This window comes from Mchenga conophoros, linkage group LG5 (genome assembly GCF_057382185.1).
Source record: "Mchenga conophoros isolate Kocher_MC1m ecotype Shallow Benthic linkage group LG5, M_conophoros_male_GT1.1, whole genome shotgun sequence".
Classification (NCBI taxonomy): Eukaryota; Metazoa; Chordata; class Actinopteri; order Cichliformes; family Cichlidae; genus Mchenga; species Mchenga conophoros.
In genome coordinates, this window is record NC_140530.1 from 31,052,432 (window position 1) to 31,071,758 (window position 19,327).

General features: G+C 41.6%; 1 protein-coding gene across 5 annotated transcripts in view; it reads right to left on the bottom strand.

The window, feature by feature from the left end:
- The window catches only part of ephb2b (eph receptor B2b), a 125,323-nt gene that overhangs the window by 45,795 nt on the left and 60,201 nt on the right, over positions 1–19,327 (bottom strand). For 4 of the 5 annotated variants that reach the window (XM_085274838.1, XM_085274836.1, XM_085274837.1 and 1 more), the window contains exon 3: positions 16,699–17,383. In XM_085274838.1, coding sequence (XP_085130964.1) covers positions 16,699–17,383 — 685 coding nt within the window. The remainder of the gene's footprint in view (positions 1–16,698; positions 17,384–19,327) is intronic. The other variant, XM_085274839.1, reaches the window with a different exon arrangement.

Consider the following 19,327-nt stretch of genomic DNA (forward strand, 5'->3'; position numbering starts at 1 on the left):
CCTCGGTGTTTATGACAGAGGAAAAAAGCTCCACCTTTCTTTTTACGTACCAGCTGAATGAGTGTGCACTGTTTCAAATTTGAGATGGGTAGGAAATTAGAAGACACAGTAGCGATCAGATGTCAGGCCGTTGAGCTGTGATCGTAGAGGCAAACAAAAGAATGTGTGCAGGCTCCACCAACCCTCGCCTGCACCTTCGTGGGAACAGATCACCTGCTGCACCACGGGATGCATTGAAAAGCACAGCATCCCTCGAAACGCAAGACTATACAGTGGTTGCAGAGTTGCTGCCTCCCCCCCTATGGAGAATTACATAGGGGGGAAAATACATTCCAAACTACTCATGCTCTATATCACAGCTCTCTAAGGCTATGAATCAGATATCTATTTTTAAAGCATTTCTGGAGGACTGTGTTTACACTACGTGCTTTCTTGAGATGTAAAGATCAATGTGTCTGAACTCCTTATGAGTTTTGACTGGGGCTGTTAGTGCTATGGCCTCCTAAACCCCCAAATGTGCCCTTTTCTCAAGGACAGCCAGTTGCTAGGGCAACAGGAGCCATTGCTATGTGAGGCAGCTTCCCCGCTCCGTTCCGCAGGCTGCACCCGGACCTTACAGCCCCGATCGTCTCAGACTGCTGATGACAGTAGGACTCGGTGAGCCCAGGAAGAGGATAAGAGGTGGAAAAGGAAGAGGCAGAAGAATAGTGGGACGAATGGATGATAAATAACCTCAGTGACCCACTGAAGACAAAAAGCACGTCGGCCTAGAATTCACATACTCATCTTCGTGTAGATAAGCAATACAGAATGACTTGTGCTGCACAGTGTGTGAAATAAACAACCTATTAAAGTTGTCCGACTGTTTTTGGAGCTTGTCTGAATTTGTAAAATACCATCAGCTTCACATTGACTTTAATCTTCCTTATCTAGTTCAACAGGCAGCATTTATTTTCTGCGCAGCACAACAGCCCCAGTAACTGGCATCCTGGCCGGTACAGGTGAGAGGCAAGCTAGGAGATGGGTAGAGGCGGTAGAGTCCTTTGTGCCTGGAGGCAGATGTAGGAAATAGCTGACAGAGGCAATCACCGGTCTGTATATGTCTTTTTGTGTGTCTGTGTTTGTAAAGGACAGCACTGAGAGCAACAGCAAGCAAGACCGAGCAAGAGAGAAAGAGACGAGGAAAGACGGGGGAGGAGGAGGGAGGCTTTACTAAAATCCAAACAAAGGCAGAAAGCGGCAGCTCCAAGCTCGGCGACAGAGGCTCCCTAAGGTGCAGTCTAGCTGATGGACAGGTGGCATAAAGGGGCTGCGTGTTGTCCAGTCAGTAGGGACAAGGGAGGTGTCACAGCAGAAGGGTGGGGTGGGGGTGGGTGTGAGGGGCAGTGGGGTGAGTGGCATTGCAAGGAGCAGCTGGTGCTGAATCCTGCCACTGTCCCTGTGTAACCCTCCAATGCACACATACAAACACACAAAGACATACCTCATACAAAGCACAATAGATAAACAGTGCCCCAAACTGGACCGTGGGTATAATTTTCAGGGGCTGGATTTCATATCTACAACCATCTCTCCCTGGAGTGTATTTATTGAAGATTATATCAATTCTTCTGACCACAAGCATTTAATGAGGCAGTAGGGAGTCCGAGTGAATTATATTATCCATTTCATCTACAAGAGAAGAAAAAAACTCCCAAAACAGCTGTAACGTGCCTATTAGGCACCTGAGCTCGCATCCATGAAGCACGTAGACACACGTCTGCACAAACAAACGTTACTTTAAAAATACATTTATAGACAAAATATTATTCTTTCAGCCTGTCAATCAGTAGGAAGACACGTTTCAACCTTGTTCAGCTTCTTGCAAATGATAAATAAATATCAAATCCTTTTGCAGACCTTGTAAGTTGCCAAGAATAATACAAGGCAAAAGGTGTACGTTTCACATATATTCTCTGCTTTGATCGCGTGACTCAAATCAGGCTTACTTGTCAAATGGATAATAAGTTCATAAAAATTCAAGTCATGACAAGCCACGGAAGACAAATCACCAAAACACGATTTTACCCGACTCAAAAGATGCAACCTCAAGGAGCAAAATCAGACATTTGCACCTACACAAAACACATCCAAAACCTCCTCCCTGCTCCATTACACCTGCACCTGAAAAGAGTGGTATTGTTGGGAGGAGATTCATTTGAAGGCTTTAATGACTGCCATTTAGAGGTGGAATACATTAAATAGTCCAATCATGGCTGCGGAGTGAGGTGATGGCCCAAGCATATTTATACTGAGTGAATACATCGACTAATTAGCCTTTAAATATGTCATTAATTCATCTAAAACAAGCGATCTCCGAGCTATTCATCTGCCTGCTCTACATCTTCTCCCCCTCTATGACTACATCCTTAACCCCGATAAAGGAGGGGCTTAGCTGGCTGGTCTCCCTTCCATTTGTCCTAATCAATGGAGACTGTTCAGCCAAGACCCGGGGGGTCAGTGAAATTAAGTATCCAGCTCACACAGAGGATCAGGCTGATTCTGGGGCAGAGGGAGAGATAGGCAAGCCCTTTGTTACCTTGGTAACTAGTCTGCTCCTGAGTTTCTCCAATCTATGCCTTCAGGCCAAGTCTTCCCTTGTTGGGGTGGCTTACACTAAAACAGCTGCTCTCTAAGAATAGTTACGCACTGTGTCCTGTTCATGGAAACATACTTTTTAACATTTTTTCATGAATGCTTGGTGTTTGTTTATGCTCATTGAATAGACAGTATTGCCTAGAACCACTGAAAACATATTAACACTGATTTGTGTGAAGTACTTGCCCTTTACCATGGATGCTCCTTGCAAAAGTATTAATATATTCACACAAAGCACTAACATGACTAACACTAACATATTCTAGCACTTTCTTGGTTCAAATCTCTGAGGTAAATAAATGGTTTTATACTGTAATTATCTTTTTTGTGGTTCACAGAATGGCAAAGCCAAAGAGAGACAGGCAGGTCTGAACACATTACATCTAGTTCGAAGACCTTTCTAAAAAAATGTTTGTAAGCGATTAACTACAAAGGGGGTTAAGAAAATAATTACTGTATATAAGGATAACCATTGATGCTTCCATGTTCCCTCGCAAAGCATCTACTCAAAGAATCCTGAATCCTCTTCATTTTCAGGAAATGCTCCTCTATGCTATGCCAGGTGTTAGCAATTTGGACTTTTTAAGGAGGAATGAAGGCCTGGTTTCAGTCTGTATTTTAGTTTTTAATTTTGTTGTCAGCCCTACAGAAACAATAACATTTGCTGTAATGGGATGTGCAGTTACACTACGTTAATGGATAAATGCATCACTTCATTGTATCTTTAATAGCATCTTTTCTCTTTACAGCATACTGGTTTTGAACCCAACATTCAAATTGTTTCATTATGGGTTGTGGCGAAAACTAATCACATCTTTATTAGATGAGATTTTTTATGTATGCCCATCACGTCTTGGAGAGTCTCTGATGAGGCTAGTCAATCATCCTCAGTTAGAGACGCTTAATAGTATGACTGAAATGCATACATGCCACACATAAAACCCTAATTCAGCGCACCTTGCCTGAAGCATAGCTTTCCACTTGGCACAATTCAACACATTCCAGTACCACATATGTGACATACCCACACAAACCAACACATATCCCCTTTGACATTAATGCCAACGTACTGAAAAGGTCATTGTACAAATATAAAGGCCTAGAAGATGCCTACAGTCGCTGTCTGAGGAATAGCTACTGTACTGTACGTAGCCATAAGCTGACAGTCATGTGAGCCATCATTACCACATCTATTTGTGAGAAATTTACAGCACTGGTATAAACTTGCCTATGCGCAAAAAAAAGAAAAAAAGAAAAAACAAAGACATCAGTCAGATCCACTTTTGGGTTTCTAAAGTTAGAGTGTCAGAAGTTGAGGCAGCTTCAAATGAGTTAGGGCCTGCAAAAGGACGACTGGCAGATTAGTCTTGGGTTCCTGGAGGCAGCAGGATTATCCTAGGGAGGCTAGCGGGGGTCATGTCAGTTTCACTCAGACTAAAATCCCTGTCCACAGAACCCATAAATGAAATGCCAAGTGCAAAAAAGCCAACAAAAAACAAACAAGAAACATTACACATGTTGTAGATGGTCAGAAATGCCATAGAGGTGTGCTTTCACAAAGCGCCAGACAAAGCTAAAGTAAATTTGTGTAATATCTGTGTCTTAGTCGTACAGGTTTCTGAAAATCGAATAACCTGCTATTAACAGGGGGGAGATGAAGTGCCAAAACTATTTTAGAAGATCTGGTACAATGAGAAAACAGGACGGTGGAAACACTGCTACTCTTGCTTTTCTGCTTGGAACTTTGATGAGGAAACGGGAAGGGCAGCCTTCCAAAGCCATTGATTTGTAGACCTCTTCCAACTCTCTTAACCAGAGGGAGAATATACTGAATACATTAAAAAAAACAAAACAACCTGCAGTCCTATGTTGTGATTTTTTTCAGGGGTCTTTCTTTATCAACGTACAATCTCTAGAACCCTGGCCTGACATTCACTATTATTGTGAATTAAGGTGTCAGAAAAAAACTGTTCAATTCTAAACAAATAAAACTTTATTTGAAAGTTTATTTCAATACAGAAAAAGTATAAAATACAGTAACAATGTGTTCCACTGGGAACCAGTGCGGGCCTCCTAAGAGGTCAAATACCTTCTTATCAGCACACTAACAGGTTCTGGCTCGACAAGCTCAATTAGCTAGCGCTTAGTGCAGTGTATGAGAAGTCCACGCTCTCAGCACAAGTCCCATATCAACAGAACCAGGGAGATGACAGACAAGCCAGGCCCACAAAGGCCCAATTGTGGCTATCCCTAGAAGACCAATGAATGACTAACGGAGGAGGAAGGACTTATGTTCTCAGGGGTTTTGTGATGTGGCTGATAAAATCTCTCAGGTGAATGACAATGCCACTGTAGAAACTCTACTGAATAAATTACTTCCATTGAGGTCAAAATCCTGAAATGAGTTTTACAGAAAATCTAGTGTTGATAGATGAGGTTAAAATGAAAGATTGAAACTGGGAATATATTAAGTATAATGTGCTGTTTTCTTTTGCATACTCAAGGATTTACAGGAAAGAACTTATACATCACTTTTGATTGGGCTTCTGTTTTGTTTGGAAGACCAAAAAGATAAACAGTGAAGTGTTTAGGCACATCTGATAAAAGTCTTCTGATGAAACAATGACAGTATTTCTGGATCGCTGATGATTTGACTGGAATAACAGTGATCCTGTTGATGCCCATCCCTCTTGCAACATAATACTGACAGATAATGAGGTGCGTCAGAGCCATGATTTCAATCATAGTCAGTCATTTAGTAATGGGAAACCTGCCTGCTGGCATGGCGTACAAGCAGATGGAATTTAAACCACCTTTTGCCAAGTTTTCATTGGCTCTTTTCCCCATTGCCACACTTTATTAGCAATGAGGTACAATACTGTGAATGATCCGTACTTAATCACACTGCCTGCAGGCCAAATTGACTCTCATAATCTCACAAGTTTTCATGTTGTTAAGGAAACATCTTCTGAGGGCCTTGAGTGTCATGGTCCTGGGCCATGTGGGCCCAGTATTCTTAGTTTCTTGTATTTTTGTATTTCGTTCCTTATTTAGGCCATGTTTCCTACGTTGTCCTGTTGTGGTGTTCCTTATTTGACTTCCCCTTGTGACTTTTATCCCCTGTGTGCCCCTCTATGTATCTGTGAGCCCTCATCTCCCCTCCTTGTTTCATTCCATGTTTCCCCAGCCCACTATGCCCGTGCTCTCTCTCTCCTCCTGTTTGCACCTGTGTACTTCCTGTTTTACTTTGACAGTCTCCCGTCAGTGTTGTTTACTCCTGCCATGTCTTGTTATGTTTATCTGTGTCAGCTGTGTTCCCATGTGTGGCCACTTCCCCTGATCATTCCTCTTGTGTATTTAGTCTCTGTGTTTCATGTAGTCTGTGTCGCGTCGTCTGTGTTACCACCCCCTGTGTTCCGTATCTCCAGCCATAGCTTTTTCTTAGTTTATGGCCAGTTTAGGTTTTCTGTTTGAACTATTACCCTTATACTGCCCTCGCTCTGGTTTGTTCTGTTATCAGCCATAATAAAAGGCTCGCTTTTGTTTAATCCACTCCTGCATCTTCGCTTGTGTTCGCGTCTGGGTCCAACACACACATTCCCACACGGTCTATCTCCACGGACCGTGACATTGAGAGCATGACCAAATAAACGAATGCTGTGATCAAAATGTTAAAAAACAGATCCTCTAGACTACACTTGTGCAGGATTCCTACATTGACAATGGATGTGTGCAAATGTTGTGTCCATCTCCACAAGGAAAATTTGACTGTCTTCTTCCTTGTGTAGACTTGACACAAAGGCTCCACTGAAAGAAAACTACTTAACTACAAGCAATCTGTTGAAATAGGTCATTATGGTGGAGGCAAGCTGTGAATGCGCCACATCCCCAAATCAATACGTGAATTGCTATATTTAGTAAGAAGGTCGCAAGGAGGAGTTATCAAGGCTCTAGAAGGAATGAATGACATCGATGTATCAGTGCTGTGCTTGAGTGGGGCCTGCTCATTTTGGATTCAGATAGCTTCAAAATGTCTTCTCTATTGGGGCTTACTCTCTGTGGAGTGCTGAGCTATCCCTTACGGTGGCTGAAAATGTCACATTCTGCTCAGTGTCAATGTCATAACATTAACCTTCACGATGGTACACTCATACAGTGCAGAGACATATTCTTTCTTATTCTAATTGTCAGTATTCTCATTTGTATTTAAATCATGCAGAATATATCTCGTAGGGAGTGTTTACATTTAATGTTTTATATAATTTAATTAGGTGGGTTGTCGATTTTAAATTATAATCTTCTGAATATTAGTAATATGCGCAGATGCTACCTAAATGAGATAAAACAAAATTTTAAAAACTATAATCCTTGGATCTTCTCTCTGCTTTTGGCAGATGACGTGATTCTGTTGGCTTCATCAGGTAGTGGCTTCCAGCTCATACAGAGTTCACTGCTGAGTGTGAAGCAGCAGAAATTATGGGAATCACGACCTCTAACCTGGGTTAGTAAGTATTTTGGGGTCTTGGTCACGAGTGAGGGGAGACTGCCAAAAGGATTGGGGGGACGTCCACATTGAAGAGAGGTGATGAGAGAGCTGAGCATAAACACAAAGCTGTCAATTTAACAGTGGTTCTTTGTCCCCACCCTCACCCATAACCTAAAGAATGAGGTTGCAGATACAAGCAGCGGAAATTAGTTTCTTTTGAAGGGTGGCTGTACAAAGGCAAAATTCATAATGTAAGTTAACTATAAATCATATATATATCCTATATATCTTACAGTTAATATCATCCCATAAACAAAACAAATCCACTCCCCTGCCAAAGGAAGTTTATGATAAGCAGAGACATAGCATAAGTTTACACTGAGTCTTTCTTTCTAAGTCTCTTTTTGTTCTATTCCTCTTGCCAAATCACCGTTTAGTTTTAACTATGTCTGTCTCCCTGAGAGCTGACAAGATCTGTCTTTTCGTTTCAGCTAAAATCCCCAGCATCGCGATGACTTCGCACAGTGGAAAAAAAAAGCCAAGACAGAGGGAGACAAAAATCAAAACAGCCTCATTAATAACTGTGACTAATATATTCCATACAGTTCTTTAAGCCTGTTACTTCAGAAGAACAGAGATGCCTATATTGTGGGGGGAGCCAGTAGTGGCCCCAATGTGTGCTGAGATGGTGCCATACAAAGTCAGTTGGTGGGGTGTAATGAAAACACCCTGCACATGAAAATGCACGGATACCCCCACCCCTGATCCCACCCACCTTAAAAGCGAGTGAAACACTGTAAAGACCACACAGCCTTGAGATGACCACAATAAACCAGAACACTGGTCCCAGCACGAAGTGAGCATTTCCCAGGCATCAATACGCTGCAAGGCCAATCTGTGCTTTATAGTAAACACTGGCGGGTGGTTAATGTCCAACTAGAGGAGCAGGGTACGTGATTTTTCTGTTTATCCCCTTGAGTGTGTCTCTGTTTTAGTGCCTGTTATTCTCCAATCCTTCTCTCTCTTTGAGCCACTAAAGCTTTATGAGAGGCTACGCTTTGAGTAAACAGGAAATCAAACCTTGACCTAAAGAACCTTATAGTTCCCTCTTTTTTTAAGGTTAGTGCTAAAATCCAGTATTTATTGTTGATTTAATAGGTTTTCAGCAACCAATGTATTCAGGTATTCCTTGCATGGAATCCTAGTATCAAGATTTAAATAAATTAACCGTAAAAGGTTCAGATGATACTGAGTGGATAGAGTTGTTCATTATAACAAGAAGTGGCGATATCAATCACTTCCTTAGGTAAAATGAGTGTATCAGCTGAGTCTATTTTAACAGTGTGCAAAGTATGAACTGCTAACGTGTTTGCGTTATCATTCCACGGAATTAAAAGGCTACAGTTCAGCTTATTAAAAGGAAATTAAGAAGTAATTACTGTCCAATTTTCACGCATGATGGGGACATAAAAACACAATTGATAATATCTCAGTACTGCACTCATGCTGTGAGGTCCAAAGGAAGCAATGTTTTTTCACCCCCACACAAGGCAGCAGCCTTCTTATTAGCTTGTTATTTTGCCACCAATAAAAAAAACCCCAACTAAAATCCCTAAAGGGTTTACTGTATAACCTGTGGGAAAATAAAACTAATCATAATGCAAAGACCTAGAGGTAGAGAGGAAGAACACGAAAGAGTGGGGCATTGTGAGATTTGTCACCCATAAACCACGGGTACATATTATAATGAACTGGAAAGCGTATTCTAGCTGACTAGATAAGGATTAGCCAAGCGGATTGTGCCATGCCTTTCATCTTCCAAGGCATGTTTTCAAAAAAAAATCTGTATCCTTTAGATGAACCCAGTTCTTTACAAGAGTGCTAAGAATGAGAAAAACCGTGTCGAACCATACCTTTTAGCCGATAGCTTGTGAATTTCCACGGGAGAGTGGAACAGCTCATTATACTGAGTAATTTATTTGCTTAGCAGCAGCCCGATGGGAGGTAAAAAAAGTTTTAACATCCAGAAAATTCTGTAAGTAGCCCATTTACAAAGCAGAGCTGTCCCCCGCAGCAATGAAACACCATCCCCCTCAAAGTGGCTTCAACAGTTAAACCAGGCCAGTATTTTGGCTGAAGTACTAGTACTGGATAGAGTGACAATGTGTGTGTAGGAAACCAACAATAAAATAGATCTTGGAAAAAAAACATGAATTAGAGAATACGCAGTTAAGTGTCAAGTACAGACGCTGCTTATCTGCGTTTTGTAATGGCAGTGATTCTGGCTGTGACTATTTTTACTTTTGGTAGCTACAAGGTTCTAGGAATAGATAGTCTTAAGATATCTAAAATTAGGTGCAGATATACACAGTTCTCTCACTATGAAGTCTCAAGATCCTCTCACTTTCTTCTACTGTCATCTGTAGTTCAGGCTTTTTGCTTATCCTCTGAAATATCTGATATAGCATCCAGTACATGGGCTAGTAGAGAATTCAGATCAACATTCATGGCTCCAGAAGCCAAAATGATGACACTGGAGATGAGCTTTTTTTTCTTCTTGCACTACTACTGTTTGTGGTTTTGAACTCTGGAGCACATTTTCCTACCACCATCAGTTTAAACTGCACTAACTTAGGTGATCCTCATCCGGCAACATGACAAAGTTACACTTGAGATCAAATCTAGTTCTATTTAAATCATTAATTTTAAAATCATTTTTCAGATCATTTTCAGATCATTCTTGAGGTGTGATGTTTGATATAGTGAATGACCTAATACAATATTAGTGAGGTGGATTTCAGCCAGAAGTCGGGAAGACACATGTAGTAACCTGGCTAAGAAAACACAGCACAGTTGTACAGCAGTGGTTCTCAACAGGGGAGAGCTTAACTTTTCATGGGGCTTTGCGTGGAAGTGCACAGTTTAAGACTCAAACACCTTCCTGGGAGACCGATGACAGAAAACTTTGCTATAAGAGTCCAACTTCTGGGATGACATTAACCAGATGGTTTCTAAACATTATGGAATGAAATCCACAAATAAAATAAATATCAACATAACCTCCTTGATTTGGTTGTTGACATTGCCCAAACTCTGCAGAGGCTCCGGGGGTTACGTAAAGCTTGCGTGGACACAATCACCACACTGAGATGGACAGAGATGTTGCCCTTGAATCCAAGGATATTTTCTGTTTGTTGGTTCTTCTTATTCAGTCTCAGCCTGTGGAAACAGTCGTTAAATTAACTCAATCTTTTTTGTTTTCCTTTACAGCAGCAGGAAGTCCTTTCTGAAGCTAAATCGCCTTGATTGCCGACTAATTAAATGCACAGGAATTTATCTTAATGACACTGCAAGGGAGATATATCGACAACACAGAGATTTACAGTGCATGCTGACTCATGCTACAAAGTTAAGTGGCACTCATAGTGTCAAGCAGATAAATAAGTATACATTTAAACCACTTAACTGTAGAAATTACTTTTCTTTTCTTTTTTTAAATCCAAGTACTGGAGGTCACTGTATGTAAAGGAAAAAAAAATGCTTATTTCTCCGTATTGGTCATATTATGAATTATGGTTCAAAAGTCAAAGAAAGCAGACTTATTTTCATATTAACAGCCAAAGTTTTTCATATTATATAAAGTGTTTTTGAAAGGAACTGTACCGTCTCATCTCAATGCGTACGACCAAGTAATCCCTAAGCTGAAGTCAAAACATCAGAATGACAAAATACCGCAATTATGAAGTTTATGGCATTAATATTCTCTCCCTGTGAAATCTTTCTCTTCGGCTCCTCAGTGGAGATTATCTCTCTTGGTTATTAGTGCAGCATGTTGACAGGCATTGGGGCATGTTACACTGATAAGAGGAGAAGAAGAGAAACGAACTCTAGCTCTAGCCTGTCCCTGTTAATACGTCCCACCTACACTTTGCCTTTCAATTCCATTTATCTCTTTCCCTTCCCATCTCTTGGCCTCACTAGTGCAGCTATTTAATCTTTAAGCAAGTGAAGTTTAGCAGGGGAGAGATCTTTGTTGTTCGGTGATGCTTCTCATTTTAGATCCTATTATTGTTTATAAGACTCTGCAGAGGAGGAAGCAAATATCGAATGAAATAAAAAAGCAACACAATAAATGACTGTTAGATTATAACTAAAACACCTGTCTATAATGCTGCAGTGTTCCCATTGTGCTCCCACTCAGAGTGGTCTAGAGCTTCTGAGTCTGAAACACTGTGATGCTGTATGAGACTGAATGGTCACCCTCCTAAAATGATCAAGGGTTTACCTCTGTGTGAACAAGCATGCACACACTATGGGCATAAATTACATGTGGCACTTCTAAGCACTTTTAATCAGTGACATGAACACTGTTTTTTCTCTGCTCTCACTTTTAGATTAGCTGCAATGTAGGTCAACAGCACACAACACAAGACACCACAATTTTTTCAGTGTTGACCGAGTTCTAATATATCATTGAAAGAAGCAAAAAAAAAAAAAAACAAGGTCACTGATACTCGAGAGGGATTCCTGTCTTAAACAGTGAGCTCAATTGTTTCTCTTTTTCTGTGTTTTTTTTTTTTTTTTTTACCAGACAGATGCTTTATCCATCAGTCTCCCTTAGCTGAGAGAGCGAGGATTCCTCTAACAGGACACAGGTCGAGGACATCTGAGAGACAACACATGGGGATGTTTTGACAAAGCCCCGGCCTCGTCTCTGATGAGAAAGAGTCCCATATGGATGGATCTGTGCACTGCACGGCTCTCATTTCCAGAATTGCCTGTCCAAGGCAAATTAATCACAAATAAATCCATAAGGTCTCAGACTTGTCACTCTGCCTTGCATTCATGGAGAAATCCCAGAAAACTACCTATAGTATCTTGGGGCTCAGAGTGAGACAGGTAGAGGTGTTACAAGCAAGAAGCAGACCAACAGGAAGCCCTTACAGTCAAGGAGAAGGCCAATAATGTGAAAAGAGGTGCCGGGATTATAAGAGGTCATACTGTCTGAATTTGAGATTCAAAAGATGGTGTGGGATAATGAGGAGTGTGACGGAGGGGCATATGGAGCAGAGCCCGGCATGTGCAAAACCATGTGGAAAACGTTTGCAGGCTTAACAGGCCATGATCTTTGAATTCTGAGAGATTCGCAGGGATCGCGGGTCACGTTATCACATCCACATATGATAAATGTGCTGTGAAAATGAGGATAATAAAGTGCATGTGTATGGGTATACAAATGACTGCTTACTGTTATTTCATTTGTGTACTAACAACACGGCTGAATTTTGACAGTTTTGTCTTATTAGACTCTTTCTTTCCCTTATCTGAAGCTCCCTTAATTCTTCTTGTTTTTCACCCTTTTTGCTGCTATATGGATGTGTGCAGGGTGGAGAACAGACAGAGAAATAGAAGACCAGCAGACAGAAAAAAAAAGCACCTGGCCATACTGAAATCCCATCACAGTGGGGAAGAAGGAATAAAGGCTCCTGAATGTTCCCTGGGGCCCCTCTGGGAACAAAATGACATGTCTTAGAGCTCGTCTATTCACCTCCTGCTGTTACAACATCCTACAATGTGTATAGACCAAAGAGGCCGCCTCTATCAAACACACATCACAATCCTTTATTGGATCCGTGTTTAAAAGAAAAGGGGGGTAAAAAAGAAACCAGTAATGGAAATTAAGGGATGCTGCTTATGATGCAGATATTAAGTCATGTTGTCTGTAATGCCATTTAACAGGCAAATGTTGCAGTAATGAACATCTGCTGAGGCACTAATTTGTATTCCTTATGTTTAACTAAACAGCTAACAGCAGCCGAAGTAGCCATCAATCCACAAGAATACGAGAGGCTTTTACTTTAACATAATATTGTGTGAATGCCTATTGTGTAGGCAGGCTGTTGACATTTTGGTCTCTCTTTCTTTCCCTTATTTTCTCCCACTCTCTCTCTCCCTCACTCGCTTTCCTCCGTTACTGCAGCCCAATGCAAACCTTCCCTCATCTTTGTTTGCACAATGCACAATGCAGCAGAAGCCTTGAGGGGGTGTGTTTGTTTTGTTTTGCTTTGTGTCTTGTTCCACACAGAGGACAGCCATCCAGTCATCAGCATGGCTGTTCCCCACGTGCACTGTTAGTCAATTAGAGCTGCCATTAAAGGCAGAGGCACCGAGGGAAATAAAGGCAGCGGCGTGGATTTGTCTGTGCTGCGCTGATTTCCATCCTTAAAGCCTCTCCAGACGAAGAGGCTGCAATAATTGGGATTCTGACAGTGGGTTAGGGGGACTCATTTCCTGGTTTCGCCTCCTCCCCACCACTTTTCCATGCAATCATGTCTATCCAATCATGTCCGCCCAGCACCTACCTTTGCACTCGACCCCCCTAACTCTCTTTATCTATAGCCACATTTGGCTGAAGAATTACTGAAGCCTTTCCTCCTTAATCTAATTGCTCTGGTGTAACTCCAGGAACATTGCTTCCAAGCACCTACTACCGATGATGCAGACCTCACCAGGAGACAGACTTGTGTTGTTTTCCAATTCTTTTCAATGTGACCTAAAACACGTAGTTCTACTATTAGTTGGGAGAAGTTCTCTAATAAACAGTATGTCTAAATACTGGAGTAGTTGCCAATAAATCTGGTAGATATCGGAGTTACAGAATATTACTACTCCAACAAATCTGGGCCACAAGGGTACACAAACTGCTACTTCTTTTACAATACTTTTCTTTCTCCTTAGATACAGTGACTATCAAAATCATTGCCAGACATAAATCAAGTTGTTGTTATCACTGTGACAGATTGTCTCCATCTGAATCTTCACTCCTCAATAACATGAGCCACACTCCCACAGTTGAGACCCTTGAACTCACAATAGCATGGGGTTAGATGATCAGATTACACTCAGGAAAACACACATGGGCATTGTTAAAGGAGATTGCAATTCCACTCATGAACATGGCTCTCACTGTGCCCCACTGAAGAGAATGCTTTTCATTCTAGGGCAAACAGGACCTCATGTGTCTCTGTGGTGCACCATCTCCTCAAGGCTCTGAGGGGAAATCAGATCTTTCTCGTCAGGGCCAGCTCTACTGAAAGGGTCTGGTATGGTTTCTTCACTCATGGCACTTCTTAGAGAAGAAACTTAATCTCACTTATAAGACAATTGCAGAGGGAAAAAAAAGGCCTCAGCAATTCGATGTAAGCACCCCATTCTGCTGTCAATATTTTGACAGATTTCATGACAGCATAATTATTTGCCGGGATCCCTGCCAAGGGTTTAATTGTTACATGCGTAATTACACGTTTAGTTGAGGAGATGTTGGTACAAAGCACTGGTTGCATTATTACTATTAGAGGACAAATAGTGTCTTTCATCTTGCCTCCTTTATGCTGTCTCTACAGCTCCATAATCCCCTCATGTAAGAGGATACCTTACGAACCCTCTGAGGGCACCTCTCACAAATCAATTCATTACCCCATAATATCGGCTGGCATATGTGCATCTTTCATAGATCAATTCATTATCCAACTTCTGGCAGCTGAAAGGCGGCGGCAGACCACAGTTTAATGTAGTGATATCAGTTTGCAGTGTTCAGGAAGATGACTAGAGAGCACATGAATTGAAGGCAGTCTTCCATCCAAAAAGGCTTCTAACCAATCGGGGAACTACAACACAACATCTTTTTTTAGTCGTAATGGTTTTATGTCCTTTCTTGGTAAAGGACACACTTCCCAATTGTTTGTGCTGAAGCTCATAATTATTGTATAGAGCCATAAAATCCATCTCTGTATCATTGTGCTGCATTCCACAGCTGCACTCACAGATAATCCATCCCTCACATAAAGCTTTAATAATGAGTCAATGCATCACAGGATCAAGGGAAACGGAGGGAAAAAGAAAATGGTGAAATTCTGCGCTCATGTAGTGTATATATGCTTGCCAGAATAACTGCCAGTACCCAAATCTACTTTCACTGCTTAAGTGGTGCTGAAGACGAAAAGGGAAAATTGGCCATTAAAAAGGTTTTATCCTAGTTGATCTTGACCAACAAAGCCAGTGAACAGAAACTGAGAAATAAATATGGAGGCAATCAGACAGAGCAGGCAAAACGCAGTGAGGATATGAAGTGGATCAACATACTTTCCCTGAGTGGACAACATTTAATTGTATAATCCCATTTAGCTCAAAATACACCATGACTGAGGACACCCCTGAGATGTTCCAATCCACCACATGCAGTGAATTACATGTAGGTCAGAAAACAAGCAGATTAGTGTAATTATGCATGGATGTGGATCAGAGTAGCTTGCTGCACCATCTTCACATGCCTCTTATTGGCCCATATTCCTTAAGGAGGAGCCGCTGCCTGTCCCCATTAGTAGTCCTTGAACAGGCCTGACAGTGTTTGGGGAGGCAGCACCCATCAGGTTTTACCCTCCCAGCACACAGGCGCTAGGGGATGCGCTGTAATTACAGGTGCACATAAGAGAGGCAGCAACACACCGCTCTGAAATGCAGGTGGGTGGTTTGTTGTGCTGAGCTGGATCAGCACTGCTGCAGTCCGCAGGTTACACGCTGCTGTGCTGCTTCAAGTGATCAGCATCTCTAAGCACGCTGACCAAATGCCACCTGGCAGAGTGTGGATAGGGCATGGCACAGGTAAATGTTGGGTGCATTGATGTTTTGAAAAGCCAAATCGATTTGCCTGAGAGGGATTCCAATTGACAGGAAAATGTGTGCAATTTTGAAAAATGTCCTCTTTGTCCCACTGGTTGAGAGGAGGCATACTACAAGCAGAAGAATTTTACAGATTCAAAATTGTTGCTAGCATTTGAGTGTGTGTGTGTGTGTGTGTGTGTGTGTGTGTGTGTGTGTGGTCTTATTTAAATATCTGTTGAACTTGATCACTGTGAACAATATGCACAGAGATGTGTTTTTCTCTGGGAAGAAGCTCAAATGCTTAAAAGCACTAATATTAATAAAAAATATATATATACATATGGAATAAAGAATGTATTCATACAGGAGATAAAACAAAACAAAATCACATACTGATTGTGTATAATTTAAGGATTCGTTTAAGGTCTACTCTAAATGTTCTGCAATTTCCAGAGCAGGAAAGTTAATAAACAACTGCTTCTTTGAAAAGCAGTTATGATTTTAAACCAAACACCTGTGTTGTTTGGTGCTGCGATTCACATCCTTTTACGGCAGCTCAGAAAAACTCAACATGTTCTGTAGTCATGACTTCCAGCAGTAGCTGTGTAGTTTAAGATCCAACGCCAGCAACTATTATTTCTGCTGGAAAAAGGATAGGATCATATTTTGTATGGAAATGCCCCAATGTTGAATAAGCTATGCATAGAATATGTACCTCCCATCATATTCTTGATATATTACCTAATATCATTTTATAGTGTCAATTACATTGTAATAAATAGATCTCGGAACAGCTTAGTGCACTACAAGAGATAAAAATTGCAAGGACTATATCCTTTAGTTGATGGAGTACACTGTTATGACAGAGAAGACTGATTAACTAGTCTTAGGAGAAAACAGAGAGCAAAACATACCTCGACAAACAGTCCCATTTTCCACAGGCTCATTCCCAGCTTTGCACATACAGCGCCCGATAGGTACCATCCACTCTCCATCGCCGTTGCAGTACAGCTTAATAGGCACATCCACCTCCTCTGCATTTGGGATACAAACCCCTCTTGCTGCCACAAGGGAGGTGCTCTCTGCTCCAGATAGGGTCTCCTGGAATAATGCCCCGTTAGTGATTATACGAGGACACTTCCGGTAGAAGACACGAACAGCGATGAGAGACATGCAGCCGCCATAATCTTGGAAGGCCAAGTAAAAGCCATTCCGTGACACTGGGCCAAAGCTTCGAACCTCAGTGTTAATCTTCATCACTCTGCCCCCAAGGTCGACCTGGGAGAAGCTCTCATCTGCTGCAATGGTGTCAACCTTGATCCAGGGGTTCTCCATCCACGGTGGTGATGTTCTGGTGGCTGAATCAGAATCAGATTCATAGTAATATAGGTTAAAAGTCTCTTTACAGGAGCCTGGAACATTAGGAATGCTACTGCAGTCCCTAACAGAGAACTTCATCTCCACGTGGATTCGCTGCGCACCGCGACGCCGGATGTATTTTGTCCGTACCCAGTTGTTCTGATTGGTGTCGAAAACATTACAGACTTGGTACGTCCGGATGGTGTTCATGTTTTCATCATAACCGCTCACCTCTTCCCACTGTTGATCAAAGACATGGAATAAATTTTGTGTCAGCTTTCAAAAACACTTTGATTTAAATACATTAAAACAAAATAAAGCAAAAAACCTGCAACAGAGACACTCGTAAGCCATATTCAATAATGTTTTCTGATCATTTCTAATAACAGAAATTATCATCAAGTCCCGGAGCTACCTAGTTTCCAGCAATAACAGGTATGTTTTCATTCACTTCTAATAACTTCAATTACTGGGAGTAATCAGCTTAAAACAATATTTTGATTCTAATGACTTCGTGGTAAGAGGAAACATAATATCTCTAATAACTTTACAAGGATGCATTCCACTAGCTTAAAGAACAAATGAGAACCAGCCCTCCCAGCATGTTCAAACACGAGTATTACCTTGAGAAAAGGAAAAGCCTTCTCCAACTTCTCAAGGTAATTATTAAGAAATTAAAGTATGTTTCATGCTTACTTTGAATCATACTTAACTTAATTTCATTCGATACAGTCAATAAAATAACAGTTTTCAAAACAATAGTAGCAATAGTAATAGAAAGAACTTCTTCTACTGAAAAAAGGCTCACTCTTCAGGGCTTCTAAAACGTTGCTCGGTTATTCCTAATGCTTAATTTCTGGATACTTTAGGTCAGGGTATGAATTGAGTTTCAAGCTTCATCGGGCAGCAGTTTTTTGCATGGTAGAGTCTGTCAAGAGTTAAATATAGCATTTAAGAGTACGTGTTAAACTTTTAGAAAGAATCTCATTTGGGGAAAATAAATGCATTTTGGGTGGTTATAGAAAAGACGCTGTAGCCACAGCACTCCATGCTGCATTAACTCACCTGGAAGAGCATGGTAGCTATGTGCGGATGCTCTTCGTGGATTACTGCTCAGCTTTTAACACCATCCTTCCACACAAACTGGTGGCCAAGCTACAAGACCTGGGGCTTCCATACAGCACCTGCATGTGGATCAATAGCTTCCTCTCGGGCCGTAGACAGAGAGTCAGAGTTGGCCATCACACATCCTCAGCCCTGAGTCTCAGCACTGGCTCACCCCAGGGCTGTGTGCTCAGTCCACTGCTCTACTCTCTCTACACACACGACTGCACTCCTCGCCACCACAGCAACATCTTTGTGAAATTTGCAGATGACACCACAGTGGTGGGGCTCATTTCCAAGGGAGACGAGTCTACGTACAGAGACGAGGTGGAGCAGCTGACGTCATGGTGTAAGGCCAATAACCTCCTCCTCAACACTTCAAAAACCAAAGAATTCATAATAGACTTCAGAAGGAAAAAGGCAGAGATCCAACCACTATTCATAAATGGGGACTGTGTAGAAAGGGTGGCAAGCTTCCGCTTCCTGGGAGTCAATATAGAGGAGAACCTTTCCTGGAGTGTGAACACCTCCGAGCTGCTGAAAAAGGCCCAACAGAGACTGTACTTCCTGAGAATTCTCAGGAGGAATAACATCACACAGAGACTGCTGGTGTCCTTCTACAGAGCCACCATTGAGAGTGTTCTAACTTACTGCATATGCATCTGGTACACTAGCTGCACAGGGGCTCAGAGGAAAGCACTCCAAGGGATCATTAACACCGCCCAAAAGATCACTGGCTGCCCTCTCCCCACACTGGAAGTTCTACACAACGCCCACTGTTTTAAAAAGGCCCAAAACATCATAAAAGACACCTCACATCCTGGCCACTCCCTGTTCGAACTGTTGCCCTCAGGCAGACGGTACAGGGCAATCAGAGCAAGGACTAATAGACTCAAACACAGCTGTTATCCAACTGCAATAACACATCTGAATACTACAAAAAAAATGTCCATCACGCCACTCTTGTGTTAATCTATGCACGGTCTGAAGCATGTGTGTGGGAATGTATGTGAATGTTTTACTGTTATATCTTATTAGTATTTTAAGTATTCTATCTATTTTATTTATTGAATTTTATTG